The 25,335-nt window shown below is 37.5% G+C and overlaps 1 protein-coding gene and 1 long non-coding RNA gene across 3 annotated transcripts in view; one reads left to right on the top strand and one right to left on the bottom strand.

The window, feature by feature from the left end:
- Positions 1-1,778: 1,778 nt before the first annotated feature.
- Positions 1,779-7,756, bottom strand: LOC124101097 (uncharacterized). 2 transcript variants are annotated; one of them, XR_006854529.2, is made up of 4 exons: positions 5,945-7,756; positions 4,760-4,836; positions 3,820-3,910; positions 1,779-2,832 (listed from the first exon to the last, which is right to left on the bottom strand). It is a non-coding gene; the product is annotated as an uncharacterized LOC124101097 (long non-coding RNA). The 2 variants fall into 2 exon arrangements; XR_006854530.2 differs by lacking the exon at positions 4,760-4,836.
- Positions 7,757-9,021: 1,265 nt separating this feature from the next.
- Atad1 (ATPase family AAA domain containing 1) overlaps positions 9,022-25,335 on the top strand; it is a 49,121-nt gene continuing 32,807 nt past the window's right edge. The window contains exons 1-3 of the mRNA XM_046456815.2: positions 9,022-9,169; positions 12,878-13,052; positions 23,349-23,447. Coding sequence (XP_046312771.1) covers positions 12,891-13,052; positions 23,349-23,447 — 261 coding nt within the window. The 5' untranslated portion in view covers positions 9,022-9,169; positions 12,878-12,890. The remainder of the gene's footprint in view (positions 9,170-12,877; positions 13,053-23,348; positions 23,448-25,335) is intronic.

Genomic DNA, 25,335 nt, shown 5'->3' with positions numbered 1-25,335 from the left:
AATTTCAGCCCAGCCAATTTAGTGCACTCAAGTTTGTTTCTGTGACTCAAATTACAAGTTTGCCTTAAAAAAAAAAAATATATATATATATATTATATATATATTATATATTATATATATATTATATATTATATATATATATATATATTTTTTTAAGTTGTAGTTTTTTTAAGTTGTAGTTGGACACAATGCCTTCATTTTATTTATTTATTTTTAATGTGGTGCTGAGAATCAAACCCAGGGTCCCGCATGTGATCGGCAAGTGCTCCACCGCTGAGCCACAAGTTTGCCTCCCACCCCGCCCCCCTTATCCCTTTGTTTTGTTTTCTCCATTCTAGAATCAATGACAACAAAAGGTGGGTGGAGGGGAAGGGGAGTTGTTGTGTTTTTTTTTTTTTTTTTTTGGTACCAAGGATGAAACCGGGGTGCTTAACCGCTTAACCACTGAACCACATCCTAGCCCTTTTTGTGTTTTATTTTGAGACAAGGTCTAAATTGCTTATGGCCTCACTAAGTTGCTGAAACTGGCTTTGAACTTGTGATCTTTCTGCCTCAGCCTCAGGAGCTGCTGGGACTACAAGTGGGAAGGGGAAATTTTTTTTGCGGGGGACGGGGTACCGGGGATTGAACTCAAGGGTACTTGATCAGTGAGCCACCTCCCCAGCCCTATTTTGTGTTTTATTTAGAGACAGGGTCTCACTGAGTTGCTTAGCGCCTTGCTGTTGCTGAGGCTGGCATTGAACTTGCAATCCTCCACCCTCAGCAACAGGGGCCGCCGAGATTATAGGTAGGTGCCACCATACCTGGTGCACTATTACTTTTTCACTGTAGGTGAAAGGAAAATACCTAGCAGATACTTCTCTCTTAAGCACCTAGTATCAGCTGGCTTTGCCCTTGCTTTTGCTTTTGGAAGAATTTCTTCCAGTTTCTGGACAGGAAATATCATTTCTTTTTGCTCAGGAAATATCTTTAAATTGGGGAATGTGTCTATCAGTTGTACATAGAAATATTTAACATTTTTGTAAATGTGGTGTGCTCAGATGCATTAAATTTTATACGGAGATTAACAATTCTGATGCTATGATTATCTCTGAGGATAAAAAAAAAATGTTGTGGTTTGGAAAGAAATGATAAGACATGCCAAGGTATTGACTTCTAAAATCTGAAGTCTGGTTAAGCATCTGACTTTTATCTACTAATTTCTTTTTCTTGTATAAAACCCACTCAGCAACCTAAGTAAGGAAGTTTTCCCCAAGTGATTTATGAATGGGGATCAAATATGGGGCAAATCTCTAGCTTAAAAAAATCAACAGCTCTATGAAGACTTACATTCCTATAAGTGTTTTAGTCTTTAGAACTCCATCACAGCAAGGACTGTGTAAGTTCAATAAGTGGCCGTTATTAGACAGATGGGAATAACAGCCAACTTTAATGATGGTCTTCAGTGAAATGAGAAATATTCACAAAGATATTTTCATGGATAGATTAATATTTTAAACGTAATTATCTTGGGGTGATAAGGATTGAACCTTATAGGTTTTATGCAACTATCATAAATGGTATATAGACTACTGATCAGTAAGATTTAGCAACAGGGATATATTAAAATTTGGAATGAGAGAACCAAGAGGTCAAAGGGACGGAAAGACCTGGCCTCTTTACAAGTCACAGAAGATAAACATTTCACACAAGATGTCACGGAACATCTTAAAAGATGAAATCAACATGAGGACACAAAGGAGATATGAAGAATTATTGTCCTTATAGGCTTCTGGGAATGAGAGGATATCAATCCATAGTTTAATGAAAATATCATCTGACATATTATAGTATTATACCTGAATGTTTATTGATTATCTACTAAATGTCAGGCATTAAACTCAGCTTTTTATATGCATTGTCTCATTTAATTCCCAATGCAGATCCATAGCATGTATACTGTACTATTCCCTTTTTTGGTGGGGGGAGCAAGTACTGGGGATTGAATTCAAGGGCCTATTTTTGTTTGTCTTTTCATACTGGGGATTTTTTACCAGGGATACTTTACCACTGAACTAATAGCCCTATTTTGTGTTTTATTTAGAGAACTGTCTCAATGAGTTGCTAAGTGCCTCCCTTGTTTAGCTGAGGCTGGCTTTGAACTCACCATACAGGCATGTAACACCACACCCGGTTATCTTGTTCCTATAAAGGTAGTAAACAGCAGATTTTAAATTCAAACCAGATCTGTAAAGATCTGCTGGGAGCCATTAGCCAAGTAGGTATGACAATTTCCTTGCCAGCGTACCCCATGTTGCAGTGACATTGCATGTAGGTGACCTTGCTCAAGGACCAGGGCGGATTAGGGTGTTCCCGGTTTAGGATAATCGGGTTTAGGGCGTTCCAGGTTTAAGATTATTCCTGCTGGGAATAGGGCGTATCCTGCTGCCTGAGTTCCCCTTGAGTTCTCAAGGGATTCAGACAGTATATTTTGGGAGATAGAAGCCCAGTGGAGGTGGATTTGGGCAGAGAACGTGGATTTCCCCAGAACGTGATTGTAGACGGCTGGTGTGAGTTCGGGAATAAAGAGTTGCTGTTTGAATCTACAAGCTGTGTGGTGGCTCGTGATTTGTGCCCAGCCAGACTGTGGCAAAGATCCATGTTGTTGTTGTTGTTGTTGTGTGTGTGTGTGTGTGTGTGTGTGTGTGTGCTGGGAATTACACCTAGGGCCTTGTGCATCAGAGGCAAGCACTCTGCCAACTGAGCTATATATCCCTAGTTCCGCCAAAGTCCATGTTCTTAAGCCTGGAAATCATTCTGATTCTGTTTCTGATGGACGCATCAAGAGCAGACCTGTCATGATAGGGCAATAATAATTGCGGTCAGTAAAATTATTTCTTTACCTGTTCTACTTTTTACCATTTATCATTCCTCCACTCCACCGCCATACTTCTCTCCAGAGGTTAAATCTATAGCAATAGGGCCTGAAATTATCTATTAAATATATCAAATTTTGAAAGACCAAAAAAAAAAGACATTTACTGGCGAGCATAGTGGTGCATGCCTGTAATCTCCAGCAATTCAGGAGGCTAAGGTAAAGTTCTAAGCCAGTCTCCTCAATTTAGTGAGACCCTGTCTCAAAATAAGAAAATAAGCTGGGCTGGGCACAATGGCAAACACCTGTGATCCCAGCAATTTAGGAGGCAGAGGCAAGGAGGGTCAAAAGTTCAAAGCCAGCCTCAGCAACTTAGCCAGGTTCTAAGCAATTTAGAGAAATTCTGTCTCAAAATAAAAAATAGAAAAGGTTAGGGATGTGGCTCAATGGTTAAGCACCCCTTGGTAAATCCACAGTACCAATAAATTAAAATACAGAACAGAAAGGGTTGGGGATGTAGTTCAGTGGTAAAGTATCCCTGGTAAAAAATCCCCAGTATGAAAAAACAAACAAAAATTATTAATTTTATTAATTAAACTCCTCCTACTACTAGACACCCTCTTTTCCTGAGAAGTTCATATCTGATAGAGTGCAGACTCAAACTGTGATTTTGGGAACTAAGCACCATGCCAATGCTAAACATAGTGAATCACAGGAGCTGACAGAATGTACATAGACTTTAAGTGAACTTGTGCTTAGAAAACAAAAGATCTGAAATTCTTCTTATTCATTTATGCTTCAAGTTTACAAGTTATTCTGGCTAATAGAGAAAGAGGATCAGAGAAAGAATTCATGCAATCTTAATTTTTAATATGTTAAGTACCAATACAGAATCTCTTCCAAAATTCTTCCAAGGGCATGTTCCTAGAATCAGGTAAATGAGAGCAAGCAAGTGACCTACTTACAGAAAAATTGCTCCAGGTTATAAAGGATGGGAAGTCAAGTGCATCCTGGAAACCACAGCATCTGGTCTTGTTTTATTCCTCATCTATCAATCTGTTGTTACAGGAATTGAGAATTAACATTTCAACTACTGATTCTTCTATTTTGGCTAATGAATTTATATCTTTGTTATTCTTACCCTTCCCTCATCTTCCATTAAAAAAATATGAAAGAGATTGTATGAAGGTCTCAGATGAACTTCACTTTTTATTTATGCCTGAAGTTTTCCTAATGAGGCTACAGAAAAGTTAGCCATTTTCTTGAAGCAATTCCATTTTTCATCAATCCTAACTTCTTTTTTTTTTTTGAGGGGGGGTACCAGGGATTAAACTCAGGGATACTTGACCACTGAGTAACATCCCCACCCCTATTATGTATTTTATTTAGAGTCAGGGTCCCACTGAGTTGCTTAGCACCTCGAAGTTACTAAAGCTGGCTCTAGTCTCAGCCTCCCAAACTGCTGGGATTACAGGCGTGCGCAGCAACTGGCAATCCTGATTTTTCATGGAAAGTTGGTTTATTTTGGTACCAGGGATTGAACCCAAGGATACTTTACTGCTGAGCTACATTGCTTTGTATTTGATCAAGCCCCAGCCCTTTGCTTTGTATTTTTCTATTTCAAGACAGGGTTTCACTAAGTTGCTTTGGACCTTGCTAAATTGTTGAAGCTGGCCTCAAATTTGAAATCTTTCTGCCTCAGCCTCCAAACCATTGGGATTACAAGTGAGCATCACCGCACCCAGCTTTGAAAAGTATCATTTGAACAGTATATTTTCAGTACTGTAGGAAAGCTGAACAACAAAATGCTGTAGATTTTTAAATAAATATCTAAATTCTAGAAAATGTTTTTTGTAGCAGTAACTCTAAAAAACATACAACTGGGCCAGGAGCCATGGCACACACCTGTAATCTCAGCAACTCAGCAGGGTAAAGTAAGAGGATCCCAAATTGAAGGTGAGCCTCAGCAACTTAGAGAGGGCCTGTCTCAAAATAAAAAACAAAAAGGGATGGGGGGTGAAGCTCAGTGATAAAGTACCTCCAAATCCAATCTGTGTTAAAACACACACACACATACACACACAATTGGCAGTACTGCTTGAAAAAAAGTGTTACATAAAAATGTAAGATGGATTAGTACTACCCCGATGAATAAAAACTAATTTTCATGTACACTTATTATACTATGTGTAAAAGTTTAAAAAACATAAAAGTATGAAAAGTAGATTTACAACTATATGTTCTTTGAATTTTAATGTTGTCTTTTAGCTCTCCATGCTTTCTATAGAATGGAGTTATCAATTTATCTTTCCACTTGTTCCAATCAGTTGAAATTTTAATTTTTCACTATTTTTTAAAATATGTTTTTTTAGTTATAGATGGACACAATACCTTTATTTTGCTTATTTTATTTTTATGTGGTGCCGAGGATCAAACCCAATGCTTCACACATGTGAAGCAGGCACTCTACCTCTGAGCCACAACCCCAACATCAAATTTTTCACTATTTTTGCCCTGATTCTATCTTATTCTATTGGAGCTCAAGTATATAATCTTGGTCTTTTTCAGTGCTTTCATAGCTTCAGGTATAGCTCCATATTCTTGTTTTATTTTTCTTTCTTCATCCATTCATTTACCTTGTCAAAATAATAATTAAGATTATTCCCTTCTGATAAAATACTTGAAAAGGAACAAGGTTACTATTATACTGATCACTGCTATATAATTTCATTTATTTATTCTGCTCTTTCCAAATCACTGTCAAGTGAATTATTTCTAATGAGCAACAAATAGAGTCAGGTTTATTGTGTTTACTTATCCAAAGATTGTTTTATTCCAAAGGGATCTTACTCCAAATGTCCTCATAAAGCCTTCTTGATTTAATTTCTTTTTTTTTTTTTAATGTATCTCAGTTGGCTTACTGGTTCAGATGACCAGATAAGCCTTTTGAGATAGGGTGATAGATTTTTGCAAATATACATCTAAAATTTTCACTGACTAGGGCAGAACTACTTATACCTGAATCATCTCAGTTGTTTGTCAGTTTGTTTATTGGCTGATTGGCTTAACCAACAGAAACTTATTTCTCACCATTCCGGAGGTTGGGAAGTATAGGACCAGGGTACTGGCAGATGGTCTGTCTGGTGAAGGCATTCTTTCTGGCCTGCCGAAAGACATCTTCTTATCATATCCTCACATGACAGAGATTTCAGATGGTTCATAAAACTGCAGATCTGGGCCCAAACCTAGAACAGTTGGATGGGAGCCTCTAAGTTTAGGAGCCAGGAATCTGCATTTTGCCAAGCTGTCTGTGTGAATCTACACACAATAAAATTGAAGAACAGCCAATCTAAGGACTCTCTTCCCACCAGGTATTCAGTGCATTGATCTAAGCTGCAGAGCAAACTAACCACTCCTACCTTCTAAAGAACATGGAAAATTTGGTTCCATAGGGGAGAACTGTTATAACTGTTTCAAGAAGAATTGGTGTAGTTTTTTTTTTTTCCTTCAGTAACTATAATTATTTATAATACTGATTCTAAAAAGGAGCAAAGGCCAAAAAGTTATAATTTCCTGATTAATACTGCACATAATGAATTATTTATTGAATCCCTACTGTGGGCCAAATGTGATATTCTGTGTTGCCAGGGATTATATAAAGCTATCCTGGGATGAAAAGCATATGTTCATTCTATTTTGGAAGAACATACTTGATTTAGTGATTGCTGGAAATGAATGTGCATAGTACATAGAAAGACACTAATGTGATGTGTTAGGGCCCAGACATAAGAAATTTCCTAAAGATTTGCTACAAGGAAACATTAGATCCAAAAGGTAAAGGCAAAGCACTAGGTAGGAATGAGCAGCAGCATTTATTTTGGACTAAACTATTCCTGGGCTGGGGATGTGGCTCAAGCGGTAGCGTGCTCGCCTGTCATGCGTGCGGCCCAGGTTCGATCCTCAGCACCACATACAAACAAAGATGTTGTGTCCACCGAGAACTAAAAAAATAAATAAATATTAAAAAAAATAATAATAAAAAAAATAAAAATAAATAAACTATTCCTGATCAGCCTTGATTTTTTTTACCCAACAGTTTCCTTTCCTGTGAAAACTTTCCTCAGATATTAGGTAGATGAACTGAAAGTAGATTAAAATATTGAGAGCTCCACTTCACGATAGGACTTGTTTAGTATGTCCTTAGTATAGGGTGTGTTTTATCATTGAAAACCCCCATGCTGGGCATGTGCACATACCAAACAAGGCCATGCATTCAAGACAGCAGGAGTTGGGGAGCTACTGCTCCCCCAGGAAGCAGTTGGGATAGAGGGTAGAGGAATTGGGTAGTGCAGCTCACAGATAATTCTAAAAAAAAAAAAAATTTTGAAGAAAACCCGCATTCCCCAAATCCTTTCACTCTCAAGCAAACTGGATAGGTTTGGTCATCCCGGACCTGAGAGTAAGGCAGGTAAGCTGCTTAGTTGAAGAAGTTTCACAGTAAATAATGATAATCCTTTGCCTTCTTGAATTTCTCAGTTCATTTTTCTTACTAGGGGCTATGATTACCCTAGTTGGCCTCAAAACCTAAAGTTTTTTCCTTTCATAACACCTTCTTTTGGGCCTTGTCAAATCATATCCCTGTGAACCTCCCAAGCAGTGACTTAAGTTTGGGATCATCCCAGAGAACCAGTGGAGAGTCTCTTCCAAGCCTGCTAAGCACTGATGTCCTCTGCTTTTTTGTGAACATTTTCCTGGCTTCATAATATCCTGTTCTTAAAGACCTATCTTCATCTAGTATTCCCAAACCTAGCTTCACATTACTCTTTTTTTTTTTAGAGAGAGAATTTTTAATATTTATTTTAGTTTTCGGCAGACACAACATCTTTGTTTGTATGTGGTGCTGAGGATCCAACCGGGGCTGCACGCATGCCAGGCGAGCGCGCTACCGCTTGAGCCACATCCCCAGCCCCCACATTACTTTTTTTTTTTTTTTTTTTAAATTAAGAATATAGACACATATATAGGAAGCCTTAAAAACAAAAAAGGTCTGGATGTAAAACATTAACCGCTTATAGTATTAAATTCCATTCTATTCTTGTCAATGAACTATATACTACAATATTACAAGATTGTAACAGTGGTAGCATTTGCTAATTCAATAATCAGGCTGCAGAATTCTTTAGCTATCCAAGACGATCCCTACAGCAGACAGATACAAACTGCCTTTCCGAGGAAAATATGGAAGGGAATTGTCTCATGACTTTATAATAGTCTCACCACCTCTATCTAAAGGAAGTGATGCCTCTTTTATCTGGGGACAGGGCTAATGTTATCTCGCCCCATCTCGCCCCCAGGCAGTCTGTGTAGTCAGTTTGTTCCCTTAGGACCTCTAGTGTCACGTCGCTCATTCTAGAGGATAAGGAAAAAAAAAAAAGGAAAGGGAAAGGAAAGGAGTGGTGGTGGTAGAGAAGTAAAAATACGTGAGAGAAATAAAAATATATATTATCAAATACCCTATTCCGTCCCAACTGCTAGTCCTGCCTGCGTGGGCTGCTCAGTCATTTCGTCAAAGGTTTTTCAGGCGCCACCCCCAGGTGTTTGTCAGTACAAAAATGGGAGAGCAGGGTGAGCTCACTCTAAAAACTAAGACAGATGGTGAGGGGTGGCCATGCGCGTCGAGCTTTGGCTAGACAGAGCAGCAGCACAAGGAACTGCATGGGGTGATGGGAAAGAGTCAAAATCAGCTGGCGTCAGGAAAAAGATTTTTGTTCTTTGCGTTCTCAAGAAGCCTCCCTTAGGGCTGGGGATGTGGCTCAAGCGGTAGCGGGCTCGCCTGGCATGCGTGCGGCCCGGGTTCGACCCTCAGCACCACATACTAACAAAGATGTTGTGTCTGCCGGAAAAATAAAATAAATAAATATTAAAAAAAAAAAAAAAAAAGAAGCCTCCCTTATTTGTTAGTGTTGCTCCCAGCAGGCCAACAGGGCAAGGACTTTATGGTGATAAGCGCCTTCTCCAATTCAATCTGAGACACAGCTCTGATCCCTGGAAAGCTGCTTGCAGACACTCTGGCTTCACGGAAAGACTCAGCTCAGCGAGTACCAGAGAAAGCACGAGGTACGCGAACCCACTCGCATGCAGCGACAAGCCATTTCTAGGACACCACAGCGCTCGTTCCAGGCCTGCGCCGCGGCTCGCGCACGCTCAGTGTAGGGGGCGGGCCGCGGCTCCGCCGGAAGCGCTTTCTCCCAGGCGGCATTTCCTTCCTGTGCAAGGCCGGCTGAAGGTTCCTGCTGCTGCTGTTTCTTCCTCCGGGTGAGTAGCGGGTTCCCGCGGGTCCTGGTGAGACTCATACAGGATCTCTCCGAGCTCTCTTAGGGACTGGCTCCACTCTGGGAAAACCCACCGGAAAGGTCACCTCGCCCTCTTCTAAGTCCCACCTCAGTGCCGCCCCCCAGCGCTCTGTAGCCCTTGCTATCGAGCGGATTAACCTCCAAGGGCGTCCCGGGCCTCGCCTTGGCTTCGGGCCCGACTTGGGCCCTGGGTCTCTGTGGGCGCAGCCTAAAGACTTATACCATTCCCAAGGGAATCTCTATAGACAGCCTGGACACTGTGGAGGCTTAGGGTCGTCCCGGACGACTTCAGAACTAGGGTTCATGGGCCAAGGCAGCCTGAATGAGCCGGGTCTGGTTGTTGCACTGGTGCTTCTATTATTTTGTGCAAAAGTAGAGGTGTTGTGTAACCCAATTTTGAGGGCTGGGCAGGCTTTCACAGAGAATGATGATGTTAACTTGTCCTCTCTGTGAAGGCAGGAAGGCCTTCATCGTAGGGCCTTGAAGTCTGTGAAACTGGGACTTTTTGAGTTTGAGAAACCCGTTGTAAAAAGCTGCAGTGACCTAGAGAAATAATACAGCATGAATGCTATACTCTCGTCTCTTAATCTGTCAGTAAATTGCTCATAGATGAGGTAGTATGATCTTAAAGTTTTCCATCCTGAAATCGAGAAATCAAAATAAACCATTTGGAATTCATGGTTGCCTAACAGATAACTGAATTGCCGGAGTTTTGCGATGCATAGAACTGAGTATATGTACATCTTTGTGTATTCGTTTTGTTGAACCTAATGTTTATGCAAGATAGAAATGCTTCCATCCTGTTATGTGCATTGGCAGCTTTTATTTGTATTCTTCTGGAATGGTATTGTTTCTGTAATAGCCTTACCTTGGAAGTATATCAGTGCTGTAAGAATGTGCTGTAAGTGCACATCTCATCTACAGATAAAATGTAAAGTATTTGCAGTTACAGTCTACAAAGCAAGAGCTTTCAGTTTCATTTCAGGATTCTGAAGTCATTTAAAAAGGTAGACAATATACAATTTTAGAATTGCCATCAGTACACTGCTGTACTATTATGTTAATAATTTTAGAATAGGAAACTATATAAACTGGTTTCTTATCTCGGCATTTTAAAATAGGATTAAAAATTGTAACTATCTTGATGACTTTGGAATGTGCTTTGGAAACAACCTTAATTTGTTCATGTAGTTCAGTGAACATCCAGTAGATGGCAGTTTATCACTACCAACTCAAACTTTATAGACCAATGAAAATGTTTTATTGGAATGTCACCACTTTTCACAAATTGTTAATAAAACTCCTACTTTGCCTGCTGGATTATTTTCATCCATGAATTGTACCTCAGATTATGTCGCCACACATTGCTACTGCATTTTCAATTTTATTCTGATGGAATAAAGACTGAAGAAGTCAATTTTTCACTTTGTGTGAGAAGTGTTTTGTAACCCAACTTTAAAAATCCATCCTGATGGAAAAATCACACTTTGATTTGTTACCCGAGGAAAGATTTCAGTTATGTGGTTTTTTTATAGCTCCATTTTAAAAAATAATTCATTATAATTAATATAATTAGTTTCTTAAGTAGTTAGGCATTATTGTATATCCACTATATAGTAAGCTTTGTATATAGATGTTTAATAAATGGCCATTGAATGGATTAAATTGTTTAATATCCTTGGGCCAAAATTTCTTCATCCAAAATGAAGGACTTCAGTTATTTGGTTGTGTTTAAATTATTGTATTTTGGTACTGGGGATTGAAACCAGGTATGCTTAACCACGGCACCAATACCCAGCTCCCTCCCACTTTTGTATTTTATTTAGAGACTGGGTCTTGCTGAGTTGCTGAGGCTGGCTTTGAACTTGCAGTCTTCCTGCTTCAGCCACTGGGACTACAGGCATGCACCACCATGCCCATCAGTTATGTTTAAATTAAGTAATGTAATTATTGTGAAGTGAATGGTTCTGAGTAATAATGTGAAACCTTGACTTTTGGAAATTCTGCAGAAGTCTGACTTTGTTGATTGAATGGAAGATTTTTCTTCAGTAGAACAAATAATTTTTGAATAGTCTCTTTGTGTGACAGTTGTAAAGATGTCAATAAGATGAAAATCCTGTTTATGAGGATTTAAACTCTAGTTGAGTAGAATAGATATAAATCCAATAATGATTTAAAATAAGACATTTCTTAAAATTGTGTAGAACTAAATAAATAATATAGAGAGTTAATGTGATTTGAAAGACTTTATGGAGCAGATAAGGTTAGTGTTTGAAGTTTGTATAGAATTTGAGTCATCTTAAATGAATGAGGGGAAATGGCCCCTCCAGGGCACAGACAAATATAAGACTGAAGGAGAAATTTGGCATTTTCTATGCCAGTGACTTCATTTGTTGAGAGTTCCTATTGAGAAATTTGAGAAATGGTCAGAGATAAAAGGTTTTAAAGTGACTCTTTGGAGCTAGATGAGGATAGGTTTGAATCCTGCAAAGGGAAAGCTTTGAAGTCTTGATAAGGAAGAAATAGAGTATACGTGAATGAATAGGAGGTCTATAATAGAATTAAAAATATTGTGAAGTTAAAAAAAATATTGTGGAATTAAAAATTAAAAATATTGTGGAGAGATGTTCCAGAGGGAAGGAGATGAAGAGGATCTTTAACTTAGAAGAGAAAACAATAATTTAGAGCTGGAAGGACCATGGATTTTAATCTCTGCAGTACCTGATTTTTAGGTGCTATTAAGCTGTTTGCACAATTGTGATTTACTCCTTTCCACTTGAATGCAAAATATATATTCCTGTGTGCGTGTGTCTGCGTGTGTTTTGAATGGCATTGTTTGAAAATGAGATCCTATTCCCCAAAATGCAATTAGTCACATCATCCCTAATAAGTTTATTGTTTTATATACTTATTGCCTTTGACAGTGGAGTGCATGCCTCACTGTAAACCCAGCTGCAGTTGTTGTAGCTGTTAAGGGATATATACTTTATGTAAAAGTAAGCATATTACTTCCTTTTTCCCTGCTTTATTTTTGTGGTAGTTTTCTTGATTAAATCTTTTGAAAGTTCTATTGTTTCATATTTAGCTGGGTTGTTGGGAGCAATAGAGGGATCAAAAAATTTAATATCACTTATTAATTGAGAAAATGGAATACTTAAAATTAACCAGGCTTCAAAAAGTTTTAAAAGTAGGTATGAGAAAAAATAAATTATTTCGTAGTTTGAATTTCACTCTCAAAAATTATCTGGTATATAGATACCTAATTGAAGAGATAGATTGTCAGCATCATATTAGTAAAGCATTTCATTGTCAGGCAGCCTTTCTTCAGTTAGATTAGTGTAAAGTCATTATTTTCCAGATTTCCAGATTCTCTGGAATATTTATTTAAAAACTGAAAGTCACTTAAGACCATGTTTTTCAATAAAATTATTCTACTCCTAAATAAACTTGTTTTTTAATCTACTTCAATTTGTAAGAAAAGCTTTAAATGTGTTTGTTTATTTAACATTGAAAATCCACTTCTCCTTAAAAATGAAACACATTTTTCTAAGGTAGGTAGTGTTTGAATTTGATTAGAACTTAGCTTCTTGCTTAGTTCAAACATTTTAATAGTCTCTCAATGTTAATGAATATAGTTATTATTTAGTGACATTTCTCTTTGTTTTTTAAGGTTAACAATCAAGATGGTACATGCTGAAGCCTTTTCTCGTCCCTTGAGTCGGAATGAAGTTGTTGGTTTAATTTTCCGCTTGACAATATTTGGTGCAGTAACATACTTTACTATCAAATGGATGGTAGATGCAATTGATCCAACCAGAAAGCAGAAAGTAGAAGCTCAGAAACAGGTATGATTGAAATGTTTGAAGATAATTTCTGTTATGGCTAACAAACATTCTCCTTCAAAACTAAAAATAGAGTAGAATTTTAAATTAATAAGTTATATAAACCTCATAAGAAATGCAATGGTACTGAAAATGAAAGTCACTGAGATAACAGGCATGTGCCACTATGCCCAGCTGAGTTGTGACTCTTGATTCATTCAATAAGCATTTATGCTTGGTGTTAAGGAAAAAAGACGAATAACTCTTGTTCTTTCAAAATGCAACAGACAAATGTTGAGAAGAGGGCTGCATTATAGGCATATCTCTTTTTTTTTTTCAGTAGTAATATGATTTATCTTCATTGGCTTACAGTGTACCAGCATATTCAGAAATTCTTTTTTTAAAAAATTAATTAATTTTTTTATTATTTCTTACCTACATCAAAAAGAGGAGTGCATTAAATTCATAATTTTTTTTGCATTACAATTCTTAATACACCTTTATACCACAATTTATCAAATCTCTGTTTGTATATAAGGTATGTTGACACCAAATTCACATCTTCATGCTTGAATTTTGTATAATGATGACCATCTACAGGCATACCTCTTAAATCAGTAAAAAGTGAAAAATCACAGTTTCATTAACACTGATAGTAAATATATATCTGAAAAGTAGTTTTGATATTTATGAATTTATTTCTTAAATTTGATTATAAAATAATTGGCTCAAGATCTACTTATATCTTTAGCCTATTTATAACACGCTGGGAAGTCTGAGCAGTGTAGGTTGAAAAACAAAAAACTGACCATGGCTGGGTACTCTGGTGTACACCTGTAATCCCAGCAACTTGGGAGGCTGACATAGGAGGATTGCAAGGTTGAGGACAGCTGTGGCAACTTAGCAAGACCCTGTCTCAAAATTTTAAAAAGGGGGTAGGATGAAGCTCAGTGGTAGAGTGCCCCAGGATTCAAACCTCAATACCATCATAAAAAAGAAAAGAAAAAGCACCTTATTATATATTATATACCTCAGTGTAGCTTTTTTTTTTTTTTTTTTTTTTTGCCATCTAGAGAAAGTCAGTTTGAGTCTTAGGTTAAGATATTGATAAGATATATCATTTTCAGCTTTTTGGGAGGTACTGAGTTAGAACTCAGGGGCACTCGACCACTGTGCCATATTCCCCAGCCCTATTTTGTATTTTATTTAGAGACAGGGTCTCACTGAGTTGCTTAGCACCTCACTTTTGCTGAGGCTGGTTTTATTTTTATTTATTTATTTTTTTAAATATTTATTTTTTAGTTTTAGGTGGACACAATATCTTTATTTTATTTTTATGTGGTGCTGAGAATCGAACCCAGTGCCTCACGCATGCTAGGCGAGCGCTCTACCACTTGAGCCACATCCCCAGCCCTGAGGCTGGTTTTAAACTCATGATCCTCCTGCCTCAATCTCCTGAGCCACTGGGATTATAGGTGCATGTGCACCAGTGCACCCAGCCCAAATATGGATGCTAAGGGCTATGTAAATAGATCACATCATTAAGCCTTTGGTGAAAATTATATGTATAATATTGTTCTAAATATTGGGTATGTGAAGTGTCAGATAACTGTCCTCATTGTGCTTATGGTAGGGAGAAAAAAAAACTTGTTGTGACAATATAAATTATAGTAGTAAGTGGCATATGCTAGTTGTCTGATGAGTAGTATAGAAGACAAACTGGCTTTTGGAGAAAGGAATAGTTACCATGATTGAGCCAATTGAGTATGGTTTCATGAAAGAGCTTGGCCTCTAGGTTCGCAAGCAAGGACAATAGTAAGTAGAAAGAACATGAACACACTCATAGTGGGGGTAGAAATAGCAAGACCTATTAAAGGAATGGTAAATGGTCTAGTCAGGTTGGAGAAGGAAGGTTTATGTAATTAATTAGGTGGTAGAACCTTCAGGGATATGTAAGGACTATATGCTAACGGGTCCTAAATATAAAGTTTGAGATTAGGGTTCTACTTTTTCTTCAGTCTTTAATTTTCTGGTGGGTAGACTGAGGCTGATTAAAAAATGGTACAGTATTTTAAAAGTTCATCATCACCTGAGGAGACATGCTTTTTGCTTCTAATGTTATCCTGTTCCACACTAACTTACTAGTGTTTAAAACATCAAGAATGAAAAGATTATCCTGAGTCTTGGGTGTCTAAGGGCTGTTGCTTCTCTGCACTCTGTTCTTCACTACATTGCTGACCAACAATTGAAATACACTGTTGAGCAGTTGAAGATTTCTGTGTAGGCAATGATAAACCATTAAATGTATTTGAATAGGTGGGTAGTATGCAAAGCACTGCTTTTAGGATAATTCACTTTAAAGTGGTTTATAGGAGGAATTGAAGTCAAAAGAAACCAAAAGGGAGATGTGTTAGTTATAAACTACAAAAATCCTAACAAAGACCTAGAATAGGGGAATGAAATAAATTCAAAGGAATGAATGCAGGAAGCACTCTGTGATGATGTGAGGAAAGAAAAAGGACATTGTTTAAAGGAATCAAAGATTTGTCTTGATTCCTCAAAGACTCGCTAATATTTTTATAGAGGTTTGGAAATTGTTAGGGCAGGTTTTATGAGGTGATGACTTTTGAAATGTGCATATTGAGTTTGTTTTGATGGTAGGGATTCAGGGAAAAGTGTTGACACCAGTTGAAGTTGTAGATCTGAATCTCAGCAAAAATGTCAGTCTTAGGGGTACTTTCTTATGCCCATAAGTAATTGGCATTGGAATCATTAAAGTAGTGAGTCTTGGTTGAAATGGTGTAAGTCATAAGATTTTTGCTGTGTAAGTGTGCATCATTTATAGAGCTTTTTCCAGACCACTCTCCAATCTTCCCCACCACTATCCAGAATTATACATTCAAATACTTGTTGAGAGCTTTTGATATAATTATCATAATAATCAATGCTGATGACTCCACTGAGAGTGCTGAGATCTTCAAAGGAAGTGTGATAAGTAGTAGTCTAAAGAGTAATCCTTGACACATTCTCATCATTTAGAGAATGGGAAGATGATATGAAGCCAGTGGAGAATGACTAGGTCATTCTGAGTTGCTACATACCTTAACTGAATTTCCTGTTTAGAAAACTAAGTAAACTTAATTATATATATAATATAAATTTTTTTTTTAATCCTCTTTTAAAGTATTCATGAGCTGTCAAGAAAGTAAGGAATTCTGACTGGGCACAGTGATGCATGCCTATAATTCCAGGGATTTGGAGGCTAAGTCAGGAAGATGGCAATTTTGAGGCCAGGCTCAGCAGTTCAGTGAGAGCCTATCTCAAAACAAAAAATAAAAAGGTCTAAGAATGTAGCTCAGTAAAAAACACACTGGATTTGATTCCCAGTACCAAGGGGGTGGGGGGAAAGTAAGTAAGGAATTCAGGTAAGAAATACTTCAGGCAAAAATTCAGAAAGGTAAGCTGAACTTGATGACTAACTTTCACCTTGAGGGAATTTGCTGAGCCTACTGAATTTTCATTGTTTATTCTTATGACTCCAAGGAACTCAGGATGCAAAGCACAGAGCCAGTCCAAGATAGAGTCTCATAGACAGCAGGTAACATAAGAGTATCCAGAGATGAGTAACTCAAAAGATTTGGTTAAAATTTTAGTTTAAGCTGGGCAGGATGGCACACAACTGTAATCCCAGTATCTCCAGAGGCTGAGGATCACAAGTTCAAAGCCAGCCTCAGCACCTAAGTGAGACCCTGTCTCTGAAATAAAATTCAAAATAGGTCTGGGGATGTGGCTCAGTTGTCAAATGCCCCTGAGTTTAATCCCCAGTACCCATCCCCCACCAAACAAAACAAAATTTTAGTTTATATAGTATCTTAGCAAAGGAACAATATGTTTTTAGAGAATTGAGCAAACAAAAGGACCTGAGTCTCTGCATGAAGCAAATAATGGGAGGGTAACCATATGGGAAACCATGGGTAGGAAAAAACTAGTAGAGTTTGATGGGTGTAGTGGTGCATGCCTATAATCCCAGACTTGGGACACTGAGGCAGGAGGATCACAAATTCAAAGCCAGCCTCAGCAATTTAGTGAGGCCCTAAGCAACTTAGCAAGACCCCATCTCAAAAACAAACAAAACAGGTTGGGGGTGTTGCTCAGTGGTAAAGCTTAAACAACCAACCAACAAAATTAGTAGAGTTTGTTACGTAAATTTCTCTGGTGAACATCTTCAGGATATGTCTAATGTGGACTTTGTGATTGACTTCTGTCCTTGGTAGAGAGGGGAGGAATGACACTTTTGTAAGCTTATGTCCTACTTTCAGGAAAATACAAGGAGGAAAGAGGATTTTTCTTATACTTATTTGTTTCCTTTGAATTGCCCTCAGCTCAAATATGGCATTCAGCAGAGAAAAGTAACTAGAATAAAACCAAGATATTTAAGGTACTGATTATTGTCATTTTCCCCTAATCTCACATGTGGCATACAGAACACTGAAGACTATAATAATGGTTCCTTGGGGCATTGATTATCAACTGACATGCCTGTGTTCTGGAAAGAAAAAAAATTGAGAAAATTGGTGGAATGGTGAATATAATTTTAGAAAGCTCTAGAATTTTTTTGTTTATACCCCTCCTCACATTCTCTCATACTATCTGGAGAATAACTTTTGTATAAAGTCACCATTAGCTAAAGGAAGAGGTCGCAAAAAAGGATTGGTATAAATGTGGTATAGAGTGGCCAAGAGAAATATGACCTAAGAAAGTGTAGTAAGTTTGGTCATTTAGTGGGGGGCAAGTATAGTTTGAGGTAACGAATATGGGCGTTCCAGCCAGGTGAAGTGGTGTACGCCTGTAATCCTAATTATTAAGGAGGCTAAGGCAGGAGGATTACCAAGTTTGAGGCAATTATTAGTAATTTAGACCCTGTCTCCAAATAAAATTTTTAAAAAAAGGAGAGCTAGGGATATGGCTTAGAGGTAGAATGTTCCTGAGTCAATCCCTAGTACTGGGGAGGGAGTTGGGGGAGGAGTACGAGGAGGAAGTAGATGAGATTACTAAAGAAGGTGTGTAGTAGATGGAGGAAGGTTCCAGAAGAACCAGGAGGAGTTGGGATTAGTAGTTAGAGGAACATTTTAAGGTTGAGCTAAGTATTTTTTCTCAGTAACATGAAAGGGAGTGGAGGAGGTTGAAAACCTGCTGAGGTAAATAAATGTTTGAGCAGTTTAATGGGATTAAATTATCATTGACCATAGAACATTAGGGGATAGTAGAAGAAATTGGGAACTCAATTGGATGTTTGTTTTGTGGTACTAGGAATTGAAGCTAGGGCCTCACACATGATAGGGAAGCCCCTCTACCTTTAAGCTACAATCCTAGTCCTTGTTATTCAAGCATCACTTAGCAGTTTAGTGTCTGGGAGTATGGTAGTGCTGAACCAGCATTGGGGATAATGCTAATTAGAAGTGTTAAAGGGTTCTGAGGAGGGCATTATCTAACTAATGACCTTATAGTTCAGCCTATGTAGGAAGTCAAATATTGCCAGATAGGGGAGTAATTCAGTTGGAGAATTTCCAGGAATTAAGGAATTATAGTACACTTTAGTACACTTTAAGAGCAACAATCAGATGTGAATGAGAGAGAAGAAAAATATGACTTTGGTCAGAAAGAATGTGGAATCTAAAAGCTTAGATATAAAATACTTCTTAGAGGTTGCCAGATTATTAGTAGACCTCATGTGATTTTTTTTGGGGGGTGGGTATTGCGTATTGAACCCAGGGCCACTTGACCACTAAGCTACATCCCCAGCCCTTTTTAATTTTTATTTTGAGGCAGGGTCTTGCTAAATTGTTTAGGACCTCAGTAAGTTGTTGAGGCTGGCCTTGAATTTGCAGTCCTTTTGTCTCAGCCTCCTAAAGTTACTGAGATTATAGGCGTGTGCCACCATACTTGGCCCTTATGTGATTATAAAGGCATTACAGTTTGAAAGGTGCAAGGTAAAAGATGGCATAGTTGCACTGAAATCAGGAGTATTAACCTGGAGGTAGTGTTTTGTTGGATTAAATGGGATATTTGTAAATAACTTCTAGTTTGAAGTCAGGAAAGCTTCCAGCTTGTGAGAATGTAGGATATTTAATGGTTCCCGCAGAATGTTATAGAGGGACAGGAATTTTCTGGATATATGCTGCTGTTTGGACCGTACTTAAATGTAATAGGAGAGTTTTGATAGACATCTCTGTAATAAACAGTGGATATTATTAATTGGGACATTATTGTTGTTGTTATTATTATTATTATTTTGTACCAAGGATTGAGCCCAGGGGTACTTTGCCATCAAGCTCCATCCCCAGCCTTTTTTTTATATTTTATTAAAGTCTTGCTGAGTTGCTCAGGGCCTTGCTAAGTTGCTCAGGCTAAGTTTGAACTTCACGATCCTCCTGCTTCAGCCTTGTTCACTGAGATTACAGGTGTGTGCCACTGCACCTGGTTGGGTTGTTATTTTATTTAAAAGCTTTAAACTAGGTATTGTGGCACTTGCATGTAATCCCAGCTATTTGGGGGAGGATAAGGCAGGAGGATTGGAAGTTGAGGCAATTTAGGGAGACCCTTTCTCAAAAAAGAGCTGTAGATATGTTAGTGCTTACCTAACATGTGCAACGCCTGAATTCAAGCCTCAACATGACCAGTAAAGAAGAGCTTTAATGTACAGGATGAGTGATTCATACTGGAACTGTTGTGGGCATTTATAAATGCAGTATTTTGTTTGTCACATTAGTTAGACTATATACTTTTCCTGAGATAGATTTATTTAATAATAAATCACAGAAAAGATTCAGTACCCAAAATTCGTCATATACAGGAAGATAATGTACATAACTGTGTAACTGTGGCCTTAGTTTTCTTCCTGTTTGTCATACTGTCATTACAACTATAATCTTACAAATTTTGTTTCCATTATTTTGAGAGAAATAATACCTCAAATGCTTTATAAAGAACTGTACACTGGAACATTAAACTGAAACTCTCAGCTGCTAAGTAATTTTAAAAGTAGCCATCATATAATGACAATTGGAAGAACTATCATTTGTTACCCCAGAAAACAGTTGTAAAACTGTATCACTGTATCATCAATCATGTGACTTTTAAAGCATATGATTTACTGGAACCAAATCTTAGAACAGTAAAAGGTAAGGTCAATAGGAAATTAAGATAGGAAATCCGTAAGGAATGTACAGTATTGTCTGAGTGAGAGAGTAGATAGAGGAATAAGGAAAGAAAAGCAGTAAAAAAGGAAACAAGAGGAGGAGAAAAAAACTCAGTTTAGCATTGAGTTTTATACATAAGCATAGTAGAAGAGCACTATAGTACAGATATCTTACCCAGGAGCTTTCAGAACCCTATGGTAATATCAGATATTACCCTAATATTACGACAATAAGTACACTAATGCTAACAAAGAAGTTTCCTGTCTCCACATTTCCTAGAAAAAGATGTTTCTAGTCTTTATTATAAGTTTGTGATAATAAGGGCTTATACTTAACATGTAAAGATACTCAAATTCTCTGCTAGTTCTGCTTTAAGTGCATTTCTTAAGATAGTTTATCAATGATTTCCTCTACCTACACTTAAAATGGAGCAGTTCAGCTGTGACCTCAGTGAAAGAATCATAGGTTGTCCTTGTTTCTGATCTGTTTAATTAGTTCCTCTGTGTTTTTCATTTTAAGTTGTTAAAGTAACTTCCTAAAATTATTCTTCCAAAAGGACAGTTAATCTTACGAATCTTTTAGAACCTGAATGAAGTGAGTGTTACGCATAATAGTTCCTTTTCTATTACTCCTTTTCCTTAATTCTTCCTTCCCCATTCTAGGCAAAAATAGTAGTTCACTGTTTCCTATCCCACTACTTCTTCTTCATTTTTTTTTTCCTATTCCACTTCTTAACAGCTTTTAATAATTGTACTTCACATGAAGAAGAAAAAAAATAGCAAGAATGGGTAATAAAGTAATGTGAAAGGGTAAAAAAAAAAGTGTAAAATAGTTTTTTTAAAGAGGGTGGGTATTCAGTAAAAAGTAATTTTCCTACCTATCTGTTTTTTTGGTACCAGGGATTAAAGCCAGGGGTGCTTAACTACTGAGCCACATCCCCAGCCCCTTTTTTTGAGCTTTTTATTTTGAGACAGTATCTCACGAGGCTATTTAGGGCCTTGCAAAGTTGCTGAAGCTGTCTTTGAACTCAGAATCCTCCTGCCTCAGCCCTCAGAGCCGCAGAGATTATAGCCATGTGCCATTGTGCCTGGCTCTTGGTGCATTTTAGTCGTATATAGTGCTGGGTGGAGGGGGGCTTTCTTGTGCATTATAGAATGACTAACAGCATCCGTGCTTCAATGGTCTAGATGTCGATAGCCCCTTCTTCCCCATCTCCAAGTGTGCTAGCTAGAAGTATTTCTAGACATTGCCAAATATCTCCAGGGGACCACATTTCCCCAGTTGAAGTCCACTGTTTTAGAGCATTGCCCTAAAAGAACACATGTAGGATGGCTTCACATTTATAGCAGCATAATGAAAAAGAAGAATAAATTAATGTCTTTACCAGTGCTAAAATAAGATACCTTCCATAGCTGATACATAAAAGCTTTACAGACAGTGAAAGAGAAGGCATTTTCAAGAGATAAAGGAACCTGGAAAAGGTTACTTATTTCATAGGAAGTGAAAAATTGAAGATTTATTCTATGTGATTATCTGATATGACTTATTATTTTTTAGTTGTAGTTGGACACAGTACCTTTACTTTATTCATTTTTACGTGGTGCTGAGGATCGAACCCAGGGCCTCGCACATGCTAGGCATGTGCTGTAACGCTGAGCCATAACCCCAGCCCTCCCCCTTTATAGCACTTTTTTAGAAGAGGTATTACCAGGATATGACTAACACATATTTCTCCTAATAACCTAGCTAAACTGTAAACATAAGCTCTGTGATATGAATTTCCTTTATAGAACAGCGATATCCCTGACAAACAGCAAGATCAGCAAAAGCATCTTAGGAAAACAACAAAAATTGTAACATTTAAAAACATGATATACTAGAGTACCTTTATTCTAAAATGCTCACTTATTTGAAATTTTAATGTATATATAGATTTATGAAAACTTTTTTTTTTTTGGTGGTGGTGCTGGGGATCAAACCCAAGGTCTTGTGCATGTGAGGCAAGTACTCCGCCAACTGAACTATATCCCCAGCCCTCTGCATTTTAAGTAGAGAAACCAAGGCAAATATGTGTGGTGGTTAGAGTATGGGCTCCATAGTTGTATGGCTTGGATTCAGATCTTGCCTGTTACATTTGTTAACCTTTCATCTAAGGCAAATTACTTAATCATGCTAAGCTTCAGTTTCTTTTTCCTTGATAGGGGAAAAATCATTCTACTTTATAGGATCACTCTGAAGATTGAATGACTTCATCTGTTTACTCTTTTGGCATAGTCTTTGGCACACTCAGAAAATGTTTGCCTTCAAACATTTGTTGCATTGCTAGAACTCATAGATTTAAAACTAATTTTGCCCTACTTCCAGAATACATACACACACACACCCACACACACACATGTTATTTAGAGTCATTTTATTATCTTTGGTTAACTATATCCAGAAATTGACATTATTATTATTTTAGTTGTAGATGGACACAATACTTTTATTTATTTTTATGTTGAGGATTAAACCCAGAGCCTCTCACACATGCCAGGCAAGCATTCTATTGCTGAACTACAACCCCAGCTCCCAGGAATTGACTCTTAACTGAAAGGGACAGTGTCTCAAAACATTCTAAGTTAGATATTTACAGACACCTGTCGTAGATACCTGGATAATTTGAAGGCAGTTGGATATCTATTTTAGATTCTCTGCTAATTTAAGGAAAGAAACACCAATTGTACATTTCTTGGTATCCTTAGCTACTTGGACTTTTATCTTGAGGTTTTACCTTTTTTTGTATGTTCATTCTACTAGGTCAGAGAAACCACATTGTACCCTAAGGTCTCCTTGAAACCATAGGAGGCCATATTATGAAGTACATCCTTTCTTCAGTCTTGTATTCTATTTTCTCATTTCCCAAGAGCTGGTTAAATTGCCCTGGTTTCTGTGGAGTGGAAATTTTTTTCTTATAATTCTTAGTGTCTCACAATAGGGAAGGATAAGACCAAGAAACCTAGAATAGTCCTTGAAGATTCTTGTTTATTTATTGCTTTTTAGACTATCTGTCTTTCTATCTATCTTGAAATACCAGTAACTAATATCAAACCAACAATGATCGCTTGTTTTTTCTTTCTAGGCAGAAAAACTTATGAAGCAAATTGGTGTGAAAAATGTGAAGCTTTCAGAATATGAAATGAGTATTGCTGCTCATCTGGTAGATCCTCTTAACATGCATGTATGTATCCTTAATCTTATTATGATTTATTTATTTTGGCTAGTGTTCTATATTAAAGGTGTGGAAGATTATGAGTAGGTTCAGTGATTCTATAGGAGGAATCACAGGACTTAGAATGTAATTGTATTCACAGATATGATTTATTCTGGGTACAAGGCAGCATCAGCAAAGGGAAAAGGGAATGGAGTAAAGTCTGGAGAAAGGCACAGTCTTCCTAGAATTCCCTCCACTTGAAGTCATAAGGACATGCTTAATTCTTTCATCAACAAGTTGTGACAACACATGTGCAGTATTGTCTTCTAGGAAGCTTAATAGAGACACAGTTCAGGGTTTTTAATTGGGGGCTATTCATGTAGTCCTCATCTTCCTTACGTGTTTTGAAATTCTAGACTCCCAGAAGGAAAAGTGATATTAACCATAAACCACATCATTGGCACACACTGTTTAGGAACAGTGAGCTGTTGTCAAGGAATTGTGGGAACTCTCAAGTTCCCAAATGCTAGGCCTGCTATGTTACTCTTTTCTGAACACATTTTGAACACATTTGCCTAGGAAAACTTGTAATTTTATGTATTTTTCATTGTTTTATAAAACTTCTTTTCTCATATGGGTGTTTTGATTTGTGTAGTTTAAATCTAGACTTTTTTTTTTTTTTTTTGTACCAGGGATTGAACCCAAGGGTGCTTCACCACTGGTTTCTCCACATCCCCAGCCTTTTTATATTTTATTTAGAGACAGGGTCTCACCGAGTTGCTTAGGGCCATGCTACATTGCTGAGGCTGGCTTTGAACTTCTGTCTCAGACTCCTGAGCCTCTGGGATTATAATCATGTGCCACTGTATCCAGTTAAAATCTAAATTTTTATGGTATGTTATGGTAAGCAACACAGGATTCTGAATCCCAGTTTTTCTATTTGTGACCTTGGCAAATGGTTTTCTCAAGTTTCAGTTCTGATGTCTATAGCCCAGGGATAATAGCATAATACCTGTCTATATACTTCATAAACATTTTTTTGAGGATTAGATTAATTTAGTTTATAAACTCCAAGATGCTATGTGAATACTTGATTAGCAACAGATATAAATAAGCTAGAATATATTTATCTAATACATTAATGTTATTGATACAAATTGAGTAAAATATGGTAGATCCATCTCTAAATCTAGAAAATAAAAGTGTGCAATACCTTTTAATATTTGTGTATAGAGAGACATATATACACATCCCTAGATTTAAGCCTCTAATTTGATTTATGACTTTATAATGACATCTTTTAGGGCCCTAAATGTGTCTATGTGTGAGTTAGTCACAATAGGGATAGTATGTTTTCCCAGCTATTATGAATATTTTCTTCAGATTTGGCTACTGTTTTACATCCCCACCGGTTATGGTTTGGATTTGAATTGTCTGCCAAAACCTCATGTGTGAGACAATGCAAGAAGGTTCAGAGAAGAAATCATTGGGTTGTGAGAGTCTCAACCTAATCAGTGAATTAATCCCTGATGGGATTAACTGAGTGGTAACTGGAGGCATGTGGGGTGTGGCTGGAGGAAATGGTTAATTGGGGGCATGGCTATTGGGTATATATTTTGTATCTGGAGATTAAAAAATATTTTATCTTTTAATTTTGAGATAGTGTCTCTCTATCTTTTCCCACTGCCCACTCTTTGCTTTCTGATCATAATGTGAGCTGTTTCCTTCTCTCACACTCTACCACCATGATGTCCTGCCTCACCTAGAGCCCAGAGGAATGGAGCCTGCCTTCTGTAGACTAAGATCTCTGAGACCATGAGCCCTCAAATAAACCTTTCCTCCCCTACAGTTGTTCTGGTCGGGTCTTTTTAGTCAGAGCAGTGAAAAAAAGCTGACTAAAACACCACCCCACTTT

This window comes from Marmota monax, unplaced genomic scaffold (genome assembly GCF_021218885.2).
Source record: "Marmota monax isolate L192 unplaced genomic scaffold, Marmota_monax_Labrador192_F-V1.1 WCK01_AAM20220418_F8-fsc00166, whole genome shotgun sequence".
Classification (NCBI taxonomy): domain Eukaryota; kingdom Metazoa; phylum Chordata; class Mammalia; order Rodentia; family Sciuridae; genus Marmota; species Marmota monax.
This window is presented reverse-complemented; position numbering and strand designations above follow the sequence as displayed.